The sequence below is a fragment of the Amblyomma maculatum genome, chromosome 11, assembly GCF_055883805.1.
Source record: "Amblyomma maculatum isolate TAMU_Amacu chromosome 11, ASM5588380v1, whole genome shotgun sequence".
Classification (NCBI taxonomy): domain Eukaryota; kingdom Metazoa; phylum Arthropoda; class Arachnida; order Ixodida; family Ixodidae; genus Amblyomma; species Amblyomma maculatum.
Window position 1 is genome coordinate 159,804,335 of NC_139354.1, and position 23,194 is coordinate 159,827,528.

The 23,194-nt window shown below is 46.8% G+C and overlaps 1 protein-coding gene across 5 annotated transcripts in view; it reads right to left on the reverse strand.

The window, feature by feature from the left end:
* LOC146175281 (uncharacterized protein CG43867) overlaps nt 1–23,194 on the reverse strand; it is a 429,718-nt gene that overhangs the window by 2,321 nt on the left and 404,203 nt on the right. For 3 of the 5 annotated variants that reach the window (XM_084584707.1, XM_084584708.1, XM_084584706.1), the window contains 2 exons: nt 16,020–16,088; nt 11,680–11,814 (listed from right to left, as the gene is read on the reverse strand). In XM_084584707.1, the coding sequence (XP_084440833.1) occupies nt 11,680–11,814; nt 16,020–16,088 (204 nt within the window). The remainder of the gene's footprint in view (nt 1–11,679; nt 11,815–16,019; nt 16,089–23,194) is intronic. The other 2 variants (XM_084584710.1, XM_084584709.1) reach the window with 1 other exon arrangement.

Consider the following 23,194-nt stretch of genomic DNA (forward strand, 5'->3'; position numbering starts at 1 on the left):
CACAGTAAGCCAATGTGGTAGACCAAACCGTGGTCATGCTGCTAACCATGCTTTCCACAAACTGAGCTTTTCAATCTTGTTAGTGCTTTTAACCTACGAAATAGCAATGTCCGTATAGGGAATTCAGCTGCATGTCGGCACTCGAGTATGCAAGGTTCATGAACTGGCCTGCTCCAATAACATATGCACACCGTACACTGAAACGTGCCTCAAAAGCAACGTATAAAGTGCTGCCCTAGGGCACTTTCGTATAAACTTCGAGTGTCACCTGACGACGCACTAGCAGCACACCGTATAGGGTGCGGTGTGCTAAATCAAGGCGCCCAATACTGCTGTCACGTCCAGCAGTATCGTTTACACTGTCTGCTGCATCAAGAAAGTAGATATGTTCGATGCCGCAAACTTAGGGCACCAGGGCCGACCAACAGTGTGGTGGATGACGGCACTCTGCTTGCTCCTAATCATCATTGCTAGGCTTAAATTGCTTCGCATCGAAGCAACAGCGAATAGAATTTTGTAACTGATCAGCGACACGTTATATTAAATGGGCCACTCGATCATGAAACTTCCTTACCCTCAACCCCACTGTTTCATAGTAAAAGAAAGATACGGTTATTTTTGACAACACCTACGAAGCGGAGCTAGTGCACAAGAACACACATGATAAACGCGTGCCATAGTAGCAACAGCTGTAATGTGCCTGTGAGCAGAAACTCCCAGCATATGGGTCAGAATTTCTTAAGACGCATTCATTTTTGAAATTCCTTTTCTCAGAGACACTGCCTCGGGCATGGAACCCTAAAACGGTTTACCGATTGTAATATGGCTTCATTCTGGTGACGTGAACTATTTCAGACTTCAGCTGCTGAGAGGAGCGGACAGTGCCTTGTGGTAGCACCTCGTAGTTCACCGCACTGAGGCAGCGGAGCACCTCGTAGGGTCCAAAGTAACGGCGCAGAAGCTTTTCAGAGCGCCCTCGCAACCGTATTGGGCTCCATACCCAGACTTGGTCGCCGGGTGTGTAGGTCACCTCTCAGCGTCGCAGGTTGCAGCGCTGGGCGTCGTGTATTTGTTGGTGCCAAATTCGCTGTCGGGTAAGTTGGCGTGCGGCTTCTGCATCACGAATAAATTGGTCAGCCCCCACGACAGTGGAGGGAGCAGAATCCGAAAGAAGTATGGCATTCAGCATAGTCAAAGGTTCGCGTCAATGGTCCAAATGAAATGGAGTGAAGCGTGTAGTTTCCTGGAGCGCAGTGTTGTATGCGAACGTGATGTAAGGCAGAATTTGGTCCCAGTTCCTATGATCGTCATCTACATACATAGAAATCATATCAGCAATTGTCTTGTTAAGCTGCTCAGTCCATTAGTTTGAGGATGATAGGCAGTTGCCTTGCGGTGGGTGGTGCCACTGAGTTGAAAGACCTCGCTCGTAAGTGCCGGCGTAAACGAGGTTCCCCTGTCAGTCAAGACGACTGTTAGGGCACCGTGACGAAGTACAATGTTGTGAATGAAGAAATGCGCAACTTCCTCTGCGGTACCACTGGGAATGGCCTTGGTCTCACAGTAGCGGCTGAGGTAGTCCGTGGCAACCGCTATATACCTGTTATCCATGGAGGACTTTGGGAATGAGTCCATGCCAACTTGTTGAAATGGGAATTTCGGGGAATCGATAGGCTGCAGAAGCCCAGCTGGTTTAATGGGCGGTGTCTTCCGCCGCTGGCACTCACGGCAGGTACGGACGTAGCGGTGCACAACGGCAGCTAGCCTGGGCCAGTAGTACTAGTAGTAGCTAGCCTGGGCCAGTTTTGCCAGCCAACACAGTGAGTGATGGTCGCTCACGACACAAAACGGACGGCCGTACAAGTACGGATGAAATTTCATGACTGCCCACACAACAGCGAGGCACTCCTTTTCCATAGTTGAATAATTAACTTCGGAACGGGAAAAAGTGCGACTGCATAAGGAATGACGCATTCTGCACCATCCTGCCACTGAACAAGGATTGCACTGAGGCCAACGTTACTGGCATCCGCGTGCAGTTCCGTGCCGGCCTCTTCGTCGAAGTGGCCAAGTATAGGCGTACATTGGAGACAGGCCTTGAGTTCCACGAAGGCTTTTTCCTGGTCGGAGCCCCAAACAAACGATTCGGCGTCTTTTGTCAGGCGGGTCAGAGGCTCAGCATCTTGGAGAAATTCTGAACAAAGCGACGATAGTACGCACAGAGGCCGAGAAATTGATGCAAGCTTCATTTATCTTCTGGTTTGAGGAATGAAGCGACAGCGGCCGTCTTTTCTGGGTCTGGGCTAACACCTCAAGCACTGACAATGTGGCCGAGAAATTTCATCTCATTAAAAGCAAAGTGACATTTTTCGACTTTTAGAGAGAGACCGGCAGATCGGATGGCCTCGAAAACAGTGCACAAATGTTTCAGATGCTCGTCGAACATGTCCGAGAAAATCACAACATCATCGAGATATACGAGGCATGACTGCCACTTCAGGCCAGAGAACATGGTATCCATCATTCGTTCAAATATGGCAGGGGCTGAGCACAAGCCAAATGGGAGCACTTTAAACTCATACAAACAGTCCGGCATAATGAAAGCGGTCTTCTCACGGTCTCGCTCGTCAACCTCTATTTGCCAATATCCACTGCGGAGGTCAAGTGACGAAAAGTAAGTGGCATGGCGAAGGCGATGAGGGAGTCGTCTATGTGCGGCAGGGGGTACACATCTTTTTTTGTGACGTTGTTGAGGCATCTATAATCCAGCAGAACCTCAAGGTTCCATCCTTCTTTGCGACGAGGACAACAGGCAAAGCCCAGGGGCTCATCGACGGTCGCATAATGTCGTCCTGGGGCACCTGGTGGCGGATGGCGTCACATTCTTTTGAAGACACCCAGTAAGGACGCTGACATAGTGGACGTTGGTTGTCGGCAACTATAATTCGGTGCTTTGTTAGTGCCGTCTATCGGACCTTGGAGATTGATGCAAAACAATCGCGGAACGAATTGACAAGATTTTCTATGCAGCGTTTTTGACTGGGCAAGAGGTGTGGGTTAACATCGGTCTGAATGGCTGTAGACGTCGTATTGTCGAGATATGACGTGTTGAATAAAGCGTACTGGCCTGTACATTCTCCAAGTTCTTCAAAGGTTCACACGTGAAGTTTGTCACTAGCACTTCGGCTTGCCCACGGACAAGTTCGACAAGGCCCCGAGCTACACAAACTTGTCGAGTGAGAAGCAGTGACATGTTAGCTTCAGCAATGCCACGCATGCCGGTGCTGTGATCACATTTGACTGTGACGAACTTGCTTGCCCGCGGAGGGATTGTTATGTGGTTGTCAGAGACGCGCAACATCATTTTCCAGAAGTCCGTGTTGCTATCAACGGCTCGCTTGGTTGAAAACGACACCATGAGCTGCTCCCGAAGGTCTATAACAACACCATACTCTTGAAGAAAATCCATGCCTAGAATCAGATCTCTGCAGCAATCTTGTAATACGGCAAAGGTGCCAGTGAAAGTAAAACCTCTGATCTCTATGCGGCAAGTACACATGCCAATCGGCGTCATCACATGGCCACCAGCAGTGCGCATCATTGGCCCAGTCCAAGGCGTCAGAACCTAACAAAGTGCCGTGGATAGCTGGCTGCTCATGACGGAAAAATCGGCGCCGGTATCCACAAGTGCGGTCACATCACAACTGTCGGCGGTTATAAATTACCCCGGAAACAATGCGTTCGCAGCACGTTGGTAAGTTCGTCGGATTGGGTCGTCGCCGCTCGGGCCGTCGCGTCCAATCGTTGGGTGGAGGCTGTTTAATCTAAGACGTAACGGCGGCCTCACCCCCGGAGGTCGCCGTGTTTAGTTTCCCCGGTGAGGGGATGTGCCTCTGAATTGCCCAGAGGAGGAGTATCGACTGGGTGACGCAAAACGCCTCAGGGATGACGATCGCGACTGCCGTTGCGGTGACGTCGGGTATATCTCGTTAGCAGCCAGGTATTCCTCAATCTCCTGTGGTCTTTCGCCATAGCGAGGTCGAGGTGCGTTTGGTGGAAATCCTCTTAAACCTATTCTCCAGTATGGGCAATTGCGAAGAATGTGGCCAGGCTCGCCGCAGTGATAACAAAGCGGCCGTCTGTTGGGCATGCGGCACAAGTGCGCCTTGCTGATAGCAGGATAGCGGGACCCTTGTCTTGCTGCGGCTCGACGGGGCAGGTAGCGAGGCGGTGGTCCGACAACGGGGCGGAATGAAAGTGGCTCGGGGGTAGGTCGATGTAGGACATCGCTATACATCATAATGCATGGCTCCGGTTGTGGTGCTGGTGGTGGCTGCACCGCTCGCCGGATTTCATCACGAATGACGTCCCCGGTAGAATAATTCACTGCAGGTGGTGCATCCAAGTGGAGGTTCTGCAGCTCTTTGCAGACAATGCTCCTCACAAGCTCCCGCAATGCCTCGTCCCTGGCTGCTGGCACAGACGTGCAGTAAGGTGTGGCCGCTACGCTTGCCTGACGGCCGTATTGGGTACAACGTTCCTGCAGTGAACGTTCCATGCTAGTAGCTTCTCTTGCGAAATCTGCAACAGTTCTTGGAGGGTTGCAAATGAGGCCAGTGAACAACTGTTCCTTCACCCCGCACATGAGGTGTCATACGTTCGTTGCCTTGAGCATGGTAGGGTCAGCCTGATTGAAAAAAAGTCGCGTCATGTCCTTGACAAACATAGCCATGCTCTCATTTGACTGCTGAGACCTTGAATGAATTGCAATCTCTGCATTTTTTTTGTGCGCACCCGAGCTGAATGTTGTGAGCAACTCACGGCGAAAGACTGCCCAGTTGACAAAGAACGCCCCGTGGTTCTCAAACCACGTCTTGGCCGAGCATTGCAGCGCGAAGTACACATTCATTAGCTTCTGCTCATCGTCCCATTGGTTGAATGTGGCCACACGGTCAAAACTGGCCAACCAGTCTTCTACATCCTCGAACCGGTCACCGTGGAATGATGGCGGTGATCGAGGTGCGAGAAGGACGTACGGTGGGGTGTTGCTGAAATGCTGATTTGTCTGGCTGCCCATCGTAGATGTCATGGCTCGCAGCGGTGTGGTCAGTGGTTCGAACTCAGGTTGTAGGCCTCGGAGGCGACATCTCTCTTTATGAATGGGTGGCATCCGAGCGTCGATGGGCAGCGTCACTGACGTCTTCGGGGGCAACGTATATGGGGTCTTACCCCGCACCTCCACCAAATGTCACCAACACATGTAGCAAACAGAAGAACAACCGAGCTGGCCCTTTTTAATGAAGCGAAGCCCGAGACAGACGAGGACAACGCTCAGCCACGCACCAAGACATTCGGCCACTTGGTGGCGCCAAAAGATGGGCAGCGGTGTGGCAATATTAACGAGAGAAAAATGACTACGGTTTAGTTCGGCTAAGCCTGGCCATGCAAGCGAAATATTTTTTATGCTTGGTTATTCTGTACTGGTAAGCCAGGTTAGACTCAGGTAGACCTGAAGCTCGATTAAGTGTGGTGAGACATGGTTTAACTCCTCAATGGCTGTCTGCGAACGTCAAGGAAACAGTGGTTCCAATGTACTCTACGTCCCTCATGGACACCACAGACTGGTCTAGACGAAGTGAAGGTGTCTTGAAGGGGGAAAAGGGTAGGATGGGGCTGTGTGCCAGTACGAATGGAGTTTGCCAGGCGTGTGCAAAGTAGAAGCAGCGTTGCTGGCTTAGTGGATGTGCAAGGCTGGTACCTCAGAGCCGAGTATGCTCGCTCATGCTAGGCCGGCAAACCTTTCACTTAAAACAAATTGTAGCATGCTTTTCTGACACAAGGGATCTGCTATATCCTGGCGTGGATGGATTGGCATGATGGTGTTGCAGCAGGGACGATAGCGACAGTCGCACCGAAGGCGGCTGTGTAGGCAAGAACTAGATAGTGCTACACTACAGGCTGTGTTCTGTTTTCAGAAGAATTGGCATAGAGAGCCATGTCTCTAAGCAAGTGCCAGCACAGTAGAGTGCATCGGCGGCTAATCAGAGCCGGCACAGACAACCCGGTGGCCTGCATCACTGTCAGTGGGAGCAGCTTCATGGTCTCAAACTCAGTCACTTATTTCAAAATAGAGAATTCACCTAGGCAGCGGAAATAAAGTAACATGGTCTAGTATTACCTGTCAGACTAGAAAACTGTAATATATTGTATGACCATGGCGATACCACTTAAAAGGTGCACTAAACAGCGTTCTCCAAAACTATTTTTATGCTCTTATATTGTTCTTTGAGTTCCTCTGAATAAGAACACAGCCGCTAATTAGGCCAACAGAAATAAAATATGTGTGCACTTTCTGCCTTCATGAGACTCCAATTCATCCCTCTGTGGGATGAACAAACGGAAGAGCCGGAAGTGGACATGGAAAAAAAGCCCTATCAGGGAGACCAAAAATGAAATTGACTTCATACTGTGTTCTAACCCTGCCATTATGCAGGATGTAGAGGTAACCACAAAGGTCTCATCTCGTCCTTGTGCACTCCTTCCTTGTTAACGCGTCCTCTTTTCGCTGGTTTTCACCTTCAACTATGCACCAACTGGCCCAACAAAATTCGCTTCTTAAAGGGGTCATGCAATGCCTAAAACGGGGTAAAGCAAATCGGTCGAGAGATAGGTACTCCCTCACAGGTCAATTCACCGCAAGAATTTTTTAGCTAGCTTCATTAACACCAGAGATATCGGCGATTAAAAATGGCGCTCCTCCTCGCTCCCCTCAACTCAACACTCCGAGACACCAGAAAAAAAACGAAGAAAACAGCTCGGGAACTCCGCCCCGCTAGCCCCGCCCACGAAGCCTCATCGGGTGACGCTCGGTTCTCAGACTTCCGGTCGTCGCACCTGTTTTCCCAAGAGCGTTGGCCATGCATTCATGGTCTCTGCCTTTCCCGTCCCATCTGCGTTTGCATAGCTTTCAACCTTGTCTGCTGTCTTCCTCGGCCGCCGGTATCTTCAGTTTCTTGACCCCTCGGAATTGTGTGCGATAGCAGCCCGAACGACTCGGGTCGTTCGCGAGCGCATACCTGCAGGTGGGAGTCCACACATACCGGCGGCCGCCGCGGAGGGATCACTTTCCTTCATATCCCTGTCCCATTCAGCGCAAATTAGCATGCACTCCTGCCGAGCACGGCTTCTACAAGACTGCTTTCTTCTCTTGCGCTGCCTGGGTCAGTCTCTTTGGTACCGTCTTCTGCGGTTTGACCAACGGCGGCGGCCGGTGACTCTTCGCGGAGTTGACGCGATAGCATCGACTCTGCATGGATGCTGGCAGACGATCGAGCGTGCGAGTTGCCCGCGTGCAAACATATGTCGTCGTCACTTTTAGTCCGGAGCTGCTTTCATTATGGTCGGCAAGAGGCATCTCTTGTGCATAACGAGTGGAATGTATACGCGTACATATCACCGACGAGAGCACGGACTGATGATCGCTACAGAGTTTGGATATCGGATGACAGGTGAGCACGAATTATACGTCCGCGAATCTTAACATTGAGATTAACAAAAAGGATAGTGTAGTGTTTTATTTTTTTTTGACGTCCTTTCGCACATCGTTTAGGAGGTGCCAATGCGCAACGTGCACACGTGTTTATCTCATGTGTACGCATTGTCCGAGCCAGAATCGACGGCGCAAAACATCAGCAAAGCAGCTCGGCACATTCAGTTCGGCAGTGCAGGTTGCCACTGATTTTCGCACCGACACGCAAGAATCGCGCACATGAGAATGCGAGCGGCTACGCTAGAGACGCAGCGAAGCGGGGGATTCCAAAACGCCGTCCGCCGTAGCTTCGACGCAAATAAGGCCTAGCGACGACCAGGGAGCAGCGCACGGTCGGAGTGCCGTCGGTCGCAGCGCCCGCGGACGGCATCTCTGCGGTAACCTGGCGACATCCGGTGCTGCACATAAGCGGTGCGAATTTGTGTACTTTCGCGATGAAGCTGAGGACAGACCTTTTTTGACGCACGTTTCATTTACACGAAGGTTGATGCTGCCTTTTTAATCGTTACGGTGTTGAATCGGACCTGCGTGCTCTTTTGGCACTGCTGCACCGACGCGCACTTTCAGTCGGACGCACATAGTTTAGGAAGTGCCAGTGCGTAACGTGCACGCGTGTTTTATCTCATGTGTACGCATCGGCCGATCCAGAAACAACGGCGCAAAACATGAGCAAAGCAGCTCGCCACATGCAGTTCGGCAGCGCAGCTGGTTGTCACTGTTTTCCGAAGCTACACGCAAGAATCGTGCACAGGAGCACGCGAGCAACTACACTAGAGACGCAGCGAAGCGGACGATTCTAAAATGCCGTCCGCCGTGGCTGCGATGCAAAAGAAACAAGGCTTAGCGACGAGCAGGGAGCAGCTCACGACCGGAGTGCCGTTGGCCGCAGCGCCCGCGCCTGGCGGCATCGGGTGCTGCATTTAAGCGGTGCGAATTTGTGTACTTTCGCGATGAAGCTGAGGGTACACCTTTTTTTTTTGACGCACGTTCCATTTAATTATTAACACGCCGCACAAATGGTCGATGCGGCAAAGACGAGACGGGACTACAGTACGTTGCTGCGCCGTCGGTCGGTACATAAAGGTTGATGCTGCCTATTTAATCGGTACGGTGTTAAATCGGACCAGCTAGTGCTCTTTTCGCACTCCTGCACCGACGCGCACTTTCAGTCGGACGCCACCACCTTTTCGGTTAACATCGCGAACCGAAGCGTCAAACTCGGGTTCACGCATGCATTGCAGCACTCGAGCAGACGACTTTCGCAGCTACCGGAAGTGTGTCAGTGACGTAGAGGGCGTCGCGGCTGCAGCCAATGGCAGCCTGTCGTGGCATGTCACTCTGGGATTGGTGACGTAGGAAATCACGGCAGAATAGTACCAAATCTCGCCGCCACGCGGAAATGGCGCAGCCCGCGAATTTCAAAAAACGCTGTCTTTAAAAATTAATAACAAATCGCTGGATTTTTTCCGATGAGTTTTACTTTGAACGAATGCTCGGAAGCATTTGTTCTGCACATTGAAAATGCTTGTCAGTGACCTTTCTAGCCGTTTCATCCCCCCTTTAATTCTCATGCAGTGACCACAGGACGGTAAGGTCTAGAATTAGTCTTAATCTGAAGATGAAACGAAACAGATTAGTAAAAAAGAAGTCCATCAACGAATTAGCAGTGAGGGGGAGGGCAGAAGAGTTCAGGATCTCGCTACAGAACAGATATTCAGCGCTTACCGAGGATGACAACATTAGCCTAGAAGCAATCAACAATAATTTCAGAGACATTACAGAGTGCACTGTAGAAGTAGGCGGTAGGATTGTTAGAGAGGATGCCAGCAAACTATCTCCGGAGAAAAAAGATTTGATTAAGAAACGCCAAAGTCTGAAAGCTTGCAACGAACAGGCAAGATAGAACTGGCAGAGATATCAAAGTTAATCAATAAGCGTAAAGATAGACAAAAATCAGATGTATGCACCAAGGGGAAAGGCAGGAAAAGCCAAAACAAATATGGACAGGATAGTAAACGTAACCAGGGAGTTCTATGCTGATCAATACAGTAGCCAAAATGGTCAGGACAATAATGAGATTGGCAGTAGTGAAAAGCAGTCAGACGTTCCGCCAGTAACGAAGGATAAGGTCAAGGAAGCAATAGAAACTACGAAAAGGGAGAAAGCAGCTGGGGAGGCTCAGGTAACTACAGATTTGATGAAGGATGGGGGGATGTCCTGCTAGAAAAATTGGCCACGGAATCGCGGAAGAGCGCTAACATTATCTTAAATTATAAGAAAGGGGACGCTAAGGACATGAAAATTTACAGACCAATCAGCTTACTATCAATTACATATAATGTATTTACTAAGGTAATCGCTACCAGAACCACAAGCACAAGATCGAGGAGGCTTTAGGAAAGGGTACTCTACTATCAATCATATCCATACCATCAACCAGGTGACAGAAAAATGCTCCGAATAGCCCTTATACATAGCATTCACTGATTACCAAAAAGTATTTGACTTAGTCAAAACCTCAGCAGTGCTGGAGGCATTGCAAAATCAGCGTAGACGAGCCGTATATGAAAGTACTGCAAGATATCTATAGTGACTGCACCGCAACTATAGTTCTCCATGAAGAAAATAACAAAATTCCCATAAAGAAATATGTTAGGCAAGGAGACACTGTCTCCCCAGTACTGTTCACAGCTGAGGTTCAGAGGTTCGGAATGGGAACAGTTAGGGATAAGAGTTGATGAAGAATACCTCAGTAATCTGCAATTCGCTGATGACTATGCATTGCTAAGTAACTCTGGGAATGAAGTGCAAAGAATGATTGACGACTTTGACAGTAATAGGAGAAAGGTAGGCTTGGAAAATGATATGCAGAAGACTAAGGTAATGTTCAACAACCTCGAGAAGGAACAGCAGTTCACAATAGGTAGCAAAGCACAGGAAGTAGTAGGCGAATATGTCTACTTTGGACAGGTAGTAACCACAGATCCGGATCATGAAAGGAAAATACCTAGGAGAATAAGGTTAAGATAGAGCGCGTTTGGCCAGTATTGGCAGATTATGACTAGCAGCTTACCAGTATCACTCAAGAGGAAAGTATACAACAGTTGCAGCTTACTTGCACTCACCTATGGGGCTAAAACATGGATTTTAATGAAAAGGGTTCTACTTAAGTTGAGGACAACACAGAGGGCTATGGAAAGAAAAATGGTATGAGTAACGTTAAGAGATAGGAAGCGTGCAGAGTGGGTCAGAGAAATAACTCCAGTAACTGACCTTCTAGTCGAAATCAAGAAGAATTGGACATGGGCAGGACATATTGTGAAGACTGGATAACCGACTGTCTGTAAGGGCAACCAATTTTGTTCCAAGGGAAGGAAAGCATAGCAGGGGGTGGCAGAAAGTTAGGTGGGCGGATGAGGTCAAGAAGTTCGTAGCGGTCAAGTGGATGCAGCTAGCACAGGACCGAGTTGATTGGAGAAATATGGGAGAGGCCTTCGCACTGTATAGTCCAGCTGATGATGATGATCCCTTTACTTTGCTATAAGATGTCAAATGGTGGAAGCCGTAAACATTTTGAATTTAAGCTCCGCAAGTGCAAGCTGACTGGATGCCATTGCCAACAAGTTCGCTACTGTTGGAACTTGTTCATAGTCTCTTAAAATGCCCAATGCCAGCTGTTTATCGCAGCTTTGCGACTATAGTAGTCTCGACTGCAACCTTTACGTGATTAATGTCTCCTCTTGTTTAATTTTGCATCATTCAGCATCAGCAAACACTTTGAAAAGCTTTTATTTTTTGTGTAACGTGCTGTTGGGTGAGTTGGTTTGACATGACCGAAGCAATTGGCACTGAGACGGGAACAAAAATTGGACACAACACATGTCAGAATCACATGTAATAATCAATCTTTGGTTTTGACCATTGACATAAGTTGTTTCAGTCATCATCATCATCAAATTGCAAGATCGTATGCTGCTGGATTCTTCTCACACAGCAGTGCTCTTTCATTCAAGATTGTGCCACCATAGCCGACTTGTCTCTGCTTTCTATCAAGGTGCTGTAACGCAGCAACAGGCAGGCCAACCACATGGCGCTGAAACTGTGAAGAAGAATGCCAGAGGAACCCTCACCTGTGGCTTCGGCATGGCGAAGAGGAGCCGCTCGGTGCAGGGCTCCCCTGCCTCTGGGCAGACGACCAGCATGAAGTCCTCCCGGCAGCCGCCAAAGGTCATGACGCTCGAGTACGGGTGTTGCACCCATGGTTGCTGCACGGAGTAAGGGCCCAGCTTGAATCACTAGTGAGCAATACCTCGTTGAATGCCTACTATACCCACTAGCCTTGCATTCTAGGTAGCACTTGTGCCATATAATCCTGCAAAGAAAACTTTGTTACAGACTGACTGATCAACAGCAGATGTTCCAGAACAAGTTTTGCATCAAACTTTAAGCTTAATCTGGTACAAGGCATAAATTTCGGACCATAATGGGCACAGTATTTGAAACCAGGAAAGATTGCAAATACTGTCCATGTTCATTGTTGTGGTTTGGCTCACTCAATTCCTTTTTTTTTTTAGGCCTTTCATTACCAGTGTTGCAGATCAAGGAGACACACTTCGGAGCAGCAACGACATGGTAGGGCAAGTTGATGCACACAGACCTTTGGAACGTGGCAGAATGTAATTCGAGATTTCGAATATTTCACGGTTTCATAAGAGTATTGTTTTGCGCACATTTGTCGGAAGTGTTAAAGAATTAGTGCAGTGTTGTTTGTTGATCCGTGTCGCATTGTTCCTCTCATCGCAACCGCAACTTGCAAGGCAAATCTGTGGAGTTCTGCACCCGCCACAGGATTGTGCCAACTGAAATTCGAGGCCTGTTCGGTGGGCTTCTCCCCTCAGCAGGCCACGGACACTGAATGTGCAAGATACTGCAGTCGGAATGGCAGCATCAAGCTCGCCTACATCGACAACATCTTCGACTTCTCGTATTCAATTCCCAGGCAGCGGCCTCATCGCTGAAGAAATGGCGCGAACTCTCGCACCGACCGCACCAGTGAGTTCCTGTGACAACAGACAGTTCGACACCTGTGGAAGCTCGTGCCAAAAAAACACTTGACAACCAGCAACCAATTTCGCCTTATAGGTGCTCCAAACGACTGCCCCAAGGATGTCCAGTGCCTGCTTGAGCGTGGCCCCAAGTTTTCTACGGAACCGATTCTTCCAGCTCCGGATTTACTGTTCCTGGTCAGGCAAGTGTCAAAGTCAGCCCCTATGTCAGAACAACATCGCTGTGTCTCAGAAGGCATCAATGTGCTCATACACTGCAGCAGGAATGAAAAACGTCCTTCTGTGAAAGACTGTCTCATACTTGAAGAAAAATAACCTCTTATTGCTCACTGCTGACAAGGAAGGAGGCTTTGTCGTCATGCCAAATAACTTGTATTCCAGAAAAGCTAGCGCAGCAATTGATTCTTGTTTCAAGAAATGCGATGTTAATCAATCTAAAGCCAGAAGTGTAGCCAAAAAGTTGTGTGAGCACTTAAACTTAGACAGGCTCTCTCGCTTCATCAGTGAAAGCAGCAAGTTATCCCTCGATATGTTTTTCACGGCAAAAACGCACAAAGATGAATGCCCATTCCGAGTTATTGTCTCAGAAAAAAGACAATTGGCAAAACTCCGTGGCATTATTTCTACAAGAAAACTAAAACTGCTGGCCACAGATGACCCATTTCTAGTTAAAAATTTAAAAGACGTCATTCTCTTCCTGCAAAATAACCAGAGTAGAGCCTTTCTAGGTTTCTTCGTCGACATAAAAGATCTGTATTATTCAATCCCTCATGCTGAATTGCTCCAGTGTGTTAGCGAGTGCGTCGACCAGCATGGCAGCGTAGCTTTTCAAAATGCCAGCGGCATTTCAGTTAGCGGCTTTCTCGAACTACTGTTTAATTAATTATCTCACATCCACCCACAATGATTGGAACGGCTTACTCTTCATACAAAAACAGGGTATCTGTATCGATTCATGTATTGCCCCCATCTCGAGCGATCTGTACCTTGCCAAGCATGATAGAGCACTCAGCACAGCTAGATAATTGACAGGTTCTCAAAATCTTCAGATACGTGGATGATTATCTAGTACTTTTAGACAGCCACGATGATGAATTCTTACCCCAGGTTGGCAGTGTTTTGGCAAATTTCAATCCATGCTTATATCCACTTACTTTAATGCATGAAATCCCGGAGGACGGCTTCATTCGCTTTCTTGAGCTCAGGTTGCGGTTTTCTCCAGAACGCGTGTGCTGGTCCTTTGAGCCAAGAGCCAACAAGCCGGTCTTACCTTACGATTCCGCACATTCCAAGCTAATTAAGTGAAACATAGTGCAAGCCGCCTTTAATAACGCGTTAACTAAATCCTGTGAGCACTCTTTAGAAAAACGTTTTCAGAATCAAGCCCAGAGATTGCTTCAATCCGGATACCCAGCAATACTTCTTTCTTCAATAGCCGAGGAAATGCTCAGCGCCATGCAAAACGAAAAGTCCATTCCATCGAAAGAAAAAGATCGGAACAAGAAATTCACTGTCATTCTGTACATTCACCAGGTATCCCACAATTTGAAAAGAATTGGGAAAAAAGTAGGAGTAGAGGTAGTTTTTTCTGCACCTTACCGCCTATCCAGACTTTGTAAGCGCGTTAACAAGCCAGCCGGACGAAGGAAAGAATGCACAACAAAGCATAAAGAACCATTTGTCGCATGTGCCTAAGGGTTGTCTATTCTATTCCTCTTTCCTGCGGCAAAGAATACGTTGGGCAGGCCGGTCGCTGTGTAAATAAAAGAATACAGGAGCATAAATTGAACATAAAGGACAAAAAATCAAGCAACCTGGCTATGCACTGTCGAGACTGCTCATTCTGTAAGGGCAACCCTCAAAAATTTGCAAACACCAGAATTTTGGCAAGAAACAAGAACCAGCTAACGCGAGAAATAATTGAAGCCGCCTTCATTGACAAGCTGAAAGCAGACTACGTCAGCGTGCCTTCAGTAGCCCTCCTAGAAAAAGAGATCGCTTTCTTGTCTGGGTCTTTATGAGTACTCTGCATCCAAAGCCATGTAAAAGACTTTTCTTACTTCTCTGTTCCGTCCGTTTTTTTACCTGCTGATTTCGCCTTATTTACGATATCCATGCACCTGATTTTAGCTACTCGTTGATTTGCTCTTAATTCTTACCTCATTTTGTTAATTCTCACCTCACTGACGTCATTTTTTCACCTGTTTTTAGCTCTCTTTTATTTTTTGGCTGTTAATTGTTGCCTCTTTGATGAAATTTTATCTGTTTTTATCTTTCGCCTCATTGAAGTTTTTGGCATGTTTTTTGTTGGTTGTTTTTCATGCATCTTCACCTTTTCATGAATTTGGCTTGTTTATTGTTAGCTCTTCATTGCCATTTTTCATTTATCATGCTGCATTTTGTTTTTACTTGCTTCTATGCCTTGTTCTTATAGCCTCTTCTGTGCTTGTTGCACCGCGGTCGTTTTTTGTGGGGCGGCCTTCTCGTACTGAGATTGCGATACGGCTATCGGGATTGCGATTCGGCTTCTGAGATTGCGAGAGATAGCGATGCGGCTACTGAGATTGCTATATCTGTCTTGTGAGTGCGTTTGCGTGTCCAGTTCCTTCTGTCAATTATAAATGCACGGATCAAAAGTGTCCAAAATAAACTTGAAAGTTCAGCGCAGTTGTGTGTGTCCCTAGTCCTTTTGTCCTTGTCTGCCAGCACTGCGACACCATAATGCTTGACAACCACCACCAACTAGCCCAGCAGCATACCCTACAATAGTTGCTTGTTTTTCTGCTTAAAAGACAGTACGATTGACTGACCTGCATGATGAAGAGCAGCAGATTGGATGACCGCATCGCGGCACAGCTACTGAGCCCACAGGGCGCCGAATACGGGTGACTCGGCTTTATACAATCGAGCCCAGATATATCGAACTCGAAGGGGATCGCAAAATAGTTCGATATATCGATAAATCGACATACAGAAATCAGCATGAGACGCCGCTTGTGATTGTGAAAAATAATACTGTACTTGTCGAGTAATCAACCCAGTCGCATAATGAACCCACCCCCTTCTTTTGCCCCTTAGAATTTGAAAACAAAATGCGTTCGGAGGAGCGTCCCTCCGTTTCGACCATCGCATTCACAGCTTATTGCAGCGCGCCAAGATGCTACGCAGTGATAACGTCACGGCATGCTAATCTTTTGGATCCGAACAAATTTCAGCTTAAATCGCAGTTCCGGCCTCGTTATTAATAAGCGTCATCAGCATCAGGCTTTCAGCAAGAGAAGGGACTATCTAGCGGCAGCATTGGCTGGCTGTTTCGATGGCCTTGGTTTCACCCTGCTGACCTGGTGATCCTCACAACCATGGTGCCCGTTACACATATGTGACTGGAAGGAGGTCGATCGCACCTCGCACGATGTAGGGATGCAGAAAGAATCACTCGGCTTGTTCCACTCTTCAGCTATGCTGGCCATGCCCTGCAGTCGAATTGCAGACGCTTGACCAACATTTCCAATAATCACATCTTTCAAGAAATGCAGGATATCGAGCACATTTAGAGGTACCGAAAAAGAGTTTCTACTGAAAAATGTCTCCAGCAAGGGACTCCTGGCAGACGATACACATACCGGACAACAACGCTTGCAAGAGCCCTCAATCTGAGAAAACTTTCGGTGCACACGGCACGTGCCTGCATGTGCTCGTGATGCAAACAGGCGTGAACACGACACATGATGGCCGACAGCTAGTGCACTGCCATCCCGCATCTGAGCTGGAAGCATTTCAGAACTAACTCGTTTTAGATAGTTTTAGAACATGTCTCGTGGGGCAACCGTGAAATGTAGTGCAAATTACTCTTGCTTATCTTTCCTCGCTCACATTATACACGGATGAAAACTTTCTTTTTCTCTTTTTGTTATCCCAGAATTGCGCCTTGTGTTACATGCATGTCCATATTATAGCTGCTTTTATGGTATATAGGAAATGTGGGCGGAAAACATGATGACCAGCTGCTGAGCTTACATGCAACAGGAAGATAACAAAGGTGAAAACGACACGAGATAACAATGCCAACAAAAATGGAAGAGTAGAGAAAAGGATGAAAACAACAGGTTTTGAAACAGTAACAAATAACATCACAGAAAAACAAAATGCAATAGAAGAGCCAAATAAAGGCTGAAAGGGGGCGAATAAGAGTCTGACCATATAATGTATATTGAAAGAGATCTGTTGGTTTCCTCTCGCAACGAATTTTCCGCTTTAATTCAATCTCACATAAACTACTGTCGCCTCGTTTGGGGTACAACATCCAAAACAAATCTAAACATCATACTCCAAAAGAAGGCAATTAGACTGATCGCTGGTGCATGCTACACTGCCCATACAGAAACATTATTTCCGAAATATAGGATTCATCGTGTGCATGCCATGATTGAGTATCGTCTACTTCACTGCCTTAAATTGTCACCTCAATGCTTAACTGACTTCTTGAAGAATATATCTGGACTTAAGCCTTACAAAAAACCCTTTCACACCAGAAGTAAACAAATATGGGACGTTCCTCGAACGAGGACGTTATACGGTAACCAGAGCGTTTTACTTTACCATGCATATTAAATCATTATAGCATACACAACCCAAACATCTTTACCGCATCACTTAAGGACTTCAAGCTATATTTTATCAATTGCGCACTGTCTCTCTGTACTTTCCGTTCCATGCCTTAAACATTATTACAAGAACAGTCACTTCATTTTCATTATGTTTTGCCATATTTCGTGCATACTGTTACACTATTGTGCGTCGTTATATTTACTGTGCTGTTTTTTAACTTGCTGTTTCATTTATATATATGTGCTCTTTCTGTGCTCCATAATTTTCATGTTATATATGTATATCTTCGCCTTAATGTCACATGTCCTGTTGCTCTGCCATTACTGGGCCTCGGGCATCTCTCAAGCTATCGCTGTAGCTTTTCGCCCTAGGCCCATTTCCTGTATATTACTGGAAATAAATTTTTTTTCAATTTTTTTTCAATTTTAAAGGCAGAACTCGAGAATCCTAAACATTAAACCTAGGGGTGCACAAATATTCAATAATTTCAAATATTTTATCGAATAGCACAGTGTTCAATACACTATTTAATCCAAATGTTTGGTATTCAAAATCTCGAAGTACTATTTGTCTTGTGCGAATTGTGTTTCTAGACTGCTTGCTTTATGCAGTTTTGGTTTCAGGCACAGCATAGACTACCGTGGTAATGCACTATAACCAAAACATTAGTTTTAGGTAAAATACACACCAGATGGGTAGCTTCCCTTTCAAAAATGCCTTATCAATTGGTGAACGAAAAGCAGCTCACTAAGTCCGCTGGACGCTTAGGCTAGTTGTATATAACATACAGTGCACAGCGCGAGTGCGGGAACTACAGTGACCACTGCCACAGAACTGCCTATGCGCATGAACTGCGTATGCACTAACCTCTGTAGTCGCACTCCACGCGGTACGCTAATTCATCACTTGGCTTTTTTCGTTCCCACAAAGAATGTGAGACATCTCAGAACAAGACCTTTTGGTTGAAAGACAAGCCTCATAGAGAGGCTGACCAAGCTGCACTGTTGTGGCAGTCCACGACACCACACCTGTTTAGCTTTGGCGTGATCATTCCGTCATAGCAAAAATACCGCCTCTCGCAAATTATTCGGCACATGTCACAGGAAGCTAGCTGAGCGTCTTTTTCAGTGCCCCAACGGTTCATGATCCACTGCCACGCAAGAAATGCGGAGCTTCCATTGCATCATGTTGCATGACCAAACATGGATGAAGGCACAATCATAATGAACGAGTGAAGGAAACCATTAAAGGGGTCACGGCAAAAAAATGGGGTGTGACCGAAAAGAGTAGCCATTGAGCAATCTTGCACAAGATGGGAGCAATGCATGGAGACTGAATGAGTTCGCGTGCGCTTGTTTTGCACCCTAAACACATGGTGTGATGTGCTGTGCTATGCAGGGAAACCCGATGCTGCGCAGGGAAGTGCACTTGCTGTTCCGTGCTGTCACCGAGCAGGTTTAAAACCGCACTACTGTCAAACCCACTTATAACAATATTGAAGTGCCATGGAAATATCATTCTTATAACCGAGTTAGGCCGAAAAAACAAGAAAAAACATTATAAACTACATATTAATTGACGAGGTAGCTTACAATTTTTATTTCGTAGTGGAAAAAAACCCGTAATCAGTAAGCGTTGTGTTTCACGGCAATCTGGCCAACATCTTTCTGCAGGGCATCCAACTGCTGAACATAGTGCAGTGGAAGGTTCTTAGCAAAACGAAAGTCCCGCAGGGATTCGATCATTCTCAAAGCTTGCTGGTCAGATGCAACCTGCACAGGTTCGGTTCATCGTCATCGTTGCTATTGTCACCGTCCTCTAGGCCAGTGACTGCTGCGATGATAGCCTTGTCTGTCAGCTCTTCATTTGTTGCGACTGTATCGTCTGCATGTAAAAATTCCTCCAGTCCCGACACGTCGCTGTCACTACAGCTCACTGTCGACCAAAGTTCGGTCATCGCTGTGCCTGCAGGAGCTTCGCGACCTTCTGCGTTGTCAGCATCCCCAGCGAAGGCCGCTTTCCTGAAGCAGTTCATGATGGTGGAGGAGCTTACTTCTGCCCATGCTCCAAAAATAAACTGCACTACCATCAGGAGCGAGATCTTCAAGTCTGGCAAGGTTCAGCGCGAGCCTGCTCAAAACACGTCGGCGATACAGTGAGTTGAAGCAATTGCGCCTGCATCCATAGGCTGCAAACCTGCAGTGGTGTTAGGTGGGAGGAAAAAAAACTTCCACATGCAACAGCTTCTGAGCTTTTTGGTGTGCAGTGCAACTGTCGAGCACCAATGCCACCTTCCTTTCTTTGCGCTGCATCCGCTGATCAAATTCGACCAGCAACTCGCGGAAAAGTTTGCACGTCATCTATGCTTTTCCGTTACGACGGTAGCAAACCGGAATCCTCGCGGCACAACAAAAACAGCTTCCCTATGATGAAGGCGGGGCACTTGTAGTTGCTGTCCATGTTGGCACACAAGAAAACGGTCAAGTGCAACTTGCTTTGCTTGCAGCCCTTACAGGCCTTCGACAGTAGCATCTGGAAAAACAGCCCAATCTCGTCCATATTGTACAAGTCTGCGTATGCTTCTCGGGTGCAGAGCAATGTTTCCACAAGCCACTTCTGCCTAGTGTCGATATCGAGCGATCCTGCCTCGCCCACAACTGCCTTGTTCCATGTCTCTCCTTGAACCGTTGAATCCAACCACAACCAGGCTGGGAATTAGTGTTGCGCAGGAGGTATGCGAAGTGCTTTGCCTTCTCCGCTATAATCGGGCCACTAAGCGGCAGGTTCGCTGCACAGGCATTCAAGAACCACTGGTAGAGCGCCTGTTCTAAGTCTTTGTAGGCCCTGTGTCGAACCCTTTTCCTGCCGTCGTCCATTGCATGGGCAGCACTAGCATCTTTCGTTCTCAATTTTGAGCATGTTGCAGATGATTTTTGATACATTCGGTTGCGTCAAGCCATACTTGTGCACTAAGTTGCACACTTTTACTCTGTCCTTGTGCTCATCTACAATGTTCTGCTTAATTTCTAGCAGCATTTTCGTTCGCTTCCTCTTCTGCGCCGGCTTACGCCTTCCCTCTTCCTTCGTGTGAGGAAGCGCTCTGTCCTTCCCCGTACCATGCAAGCTTTTCCAGCACACCCGACCAACGCATTGGCTCAACGCACTCCGTCCTGATTTTTTTTTTTTATTGTCACTATATCGGCATTGTCGCCGTCTCCGCATATGCGCGCACTTTTGTGGTCGCTGCGTTTCCCCATATTTGTTGACTCACTGACCATATTTGATTGTTAGAACCGATAATATACTATGACACCATTGTAATAAGCGGTTTACTTTACCCTAGAACACATGGCAAACCTGACGGTGAAGCGGCTGCCCATTTTTAAATCTGATATATTGTTAAAATCGGTATTGTTATAAGTGGGTTTGACTGTATAACTGCTACTTAACATTGAGTCCTATGGAAGGCAGATCGGTGGCTGGAAAAACCCGCTTTATAACTAATCTTGCACTATAAGCGGTTACTCTGTAACTGGTCTCCATGTACTACAACTGCAGGAAACGTGTGCTGACGAGACAGAACTTGCTTATTAAATATATCTTGGCACACATTGTTCAATAGTATCCCGCCAGTATTATTGGCTGCCCAACATTGTATACGTCTTCGGTTCCAGTGGTCGATGTTGCCTAACGAACTGTGGCGAGTGGCCAACACTGCATCTATTATGGCACACATCAGTCAATAATAATACTGCCAGTATTGATGGCTAATAACACTGAATATATCTTGGCATACAATAGTCAATAACATCCTGCCAGTCATGCTGGCTTTCCCCCACTGTGTGAATCTCAGGTATACTGTTTGATGTTGCTTGACGAGCTGTAATGGCTAGCCAACATACCGCACATCATGGCATAGATTAGTCAATATTCTCCTGCCATTGTTGATGACCTGTCAACTCATAATATTTAGTGTCATACAATGGTCAATATTTTGCTACTAGTTATGATGGCTCCCCAATATTCTATCCATCGTGGGTTATAATGGTCGATAACGTATGGGCAGCTCCTATGACTTGCCAACATTGCAAGCATCATGGTATGTATTGATCAATATGGTCCTGTTAGTATATATTGCTTAGCAACATGGAATATATTCTGGTGTACATTGGTCGATGTTATCCTGCCAGTTTTGGGGTGTTTCCAGCAATGTATATAACTTCGGGTTATAGTGGTCGATATTGTCCAATTAGTTTGGACAGCTGGAAAACATTGTACATATCATGACATGCATTGGCCGATAGTGGCTCGCAGATATTAAAGAATTCTCAACCTTTATATCCTGACATATTTTTATGTCTCGATCAATACTATCGTGCCCATCGCGGTGGATTTCGAACATATCGCTACGTCGTCAGAGACATAGTAACAGTAGTAGAGAACATTTATTAAAAATGGCTTAGGTGGTAAGGGTGGGGTCGGTAGGGTCCTCCCCCATAGCTCCGTGGCCGACCCACTGCTGAGGTATGGCATGATTTTCTTGACAAACCCATGCCATGAGATAAAGATGGGCATTATAGAGCAAAACCTTTAAGCAGGCCCCGAAATGAATGATTGGGTGGCACTACGCATGCATGCAGTGCATGTCTTGTGCAATGTGCCACTGTCATTGCTATCGAGTCAAATGCGTGGCTTATGCCGTCTATGAAGCCCTTAAAACGCTTGAATGTTGCTCTGTTTTCAACTGTGGAGGAGTTTACTACTCAAGTGGAGTGCGCAGCCGTTACAGACCCTACCATTACTCCGATACGCCTTCAGCGTGATGCCGCTCATGCGCAAAAATTTTGAGAATACTTCGTCACCCTCCTCAATAAACTCGCAACCAATCAGGTGCATAATTTTTTTCATTTCAAACTAACAACGCTCACTGTCTACGTATATAAATGAAATATGACACAAGTGTGCACTGTTTCAATCAGCGATGGGGCAGTTTACAAACGTAGCACATACTAGACCGTATATACTAAGCCTGTGAGTGCGGCTTAATCCGTGGCGTGGAGGTTCTAAACTGACATCTCGTAAACTTGTGTCCATGAATGCAAACATACACGTAAATAATTTATTTATGCAATATTTTACTTGTTTGGTGGAAGGAAAGCGATATGATCCATTGCTGCAAAACAGAAGTCCAAGACATTGTGCTAGCAAAAGAATGCTGCACCATTTCACCATGGACACTATAGATAGCTCTGCCAGTCGGCGTCAGCACAGACTGTATTGCATGTGAATACTATCTAGTCTTGTAAGCACAAAGGTTGGGCTAGCTGCAGAATATTTAATATTGTGATATCCACCAACAAACTCACATTTGATCTCTATATGCCGGCGAGCTCTGCATTGCACGCAGAGCAAGGGACGAATAATGAATAGGCTGTTGCTGCTGCATAGCTCATAAGGTATATCTGTGCACAGAATAAAAATATGAGCATCATTTTCCATAAGCTATTAGCTACGTTCGCCTGGCAGGGAAGGAAATCTGCTTCAACTCTTCGATGTTCTGGAATGAAGTGTATATAGTTCAATGGAATTATACGTGGCGAAATGCTATACTGTAAGTTGTGTACATGTTGTGGTAGCCGTTTAACTATTTCGGACATACAGTCGATGACTGATTGACGAACGAGGCAGCCAATCGCAAACGGCAGGGGTACTCAGCTTCCGTTCTGGACTACTTCTTCTTCTTCTTTTTTTCTTTTTTTTTTTTTGCTGTTTCCGTAGTCCGGTTTGAGCGAAGGATCTACACACGCTGGCTTCGTCTGATCCGTGCATATAAGTGCATCGAAACAATTCGGTAAAAGCTTGGTAGTGTAGTAAAGTAAAAAAAAAAGCTAGTGTGGCTTGATACTGTTTTTTGAAAGGAGCAAGAGAAAGTCACTGCTTGCAACGCAAGTCTGCATTGCAGTGTAGTAGC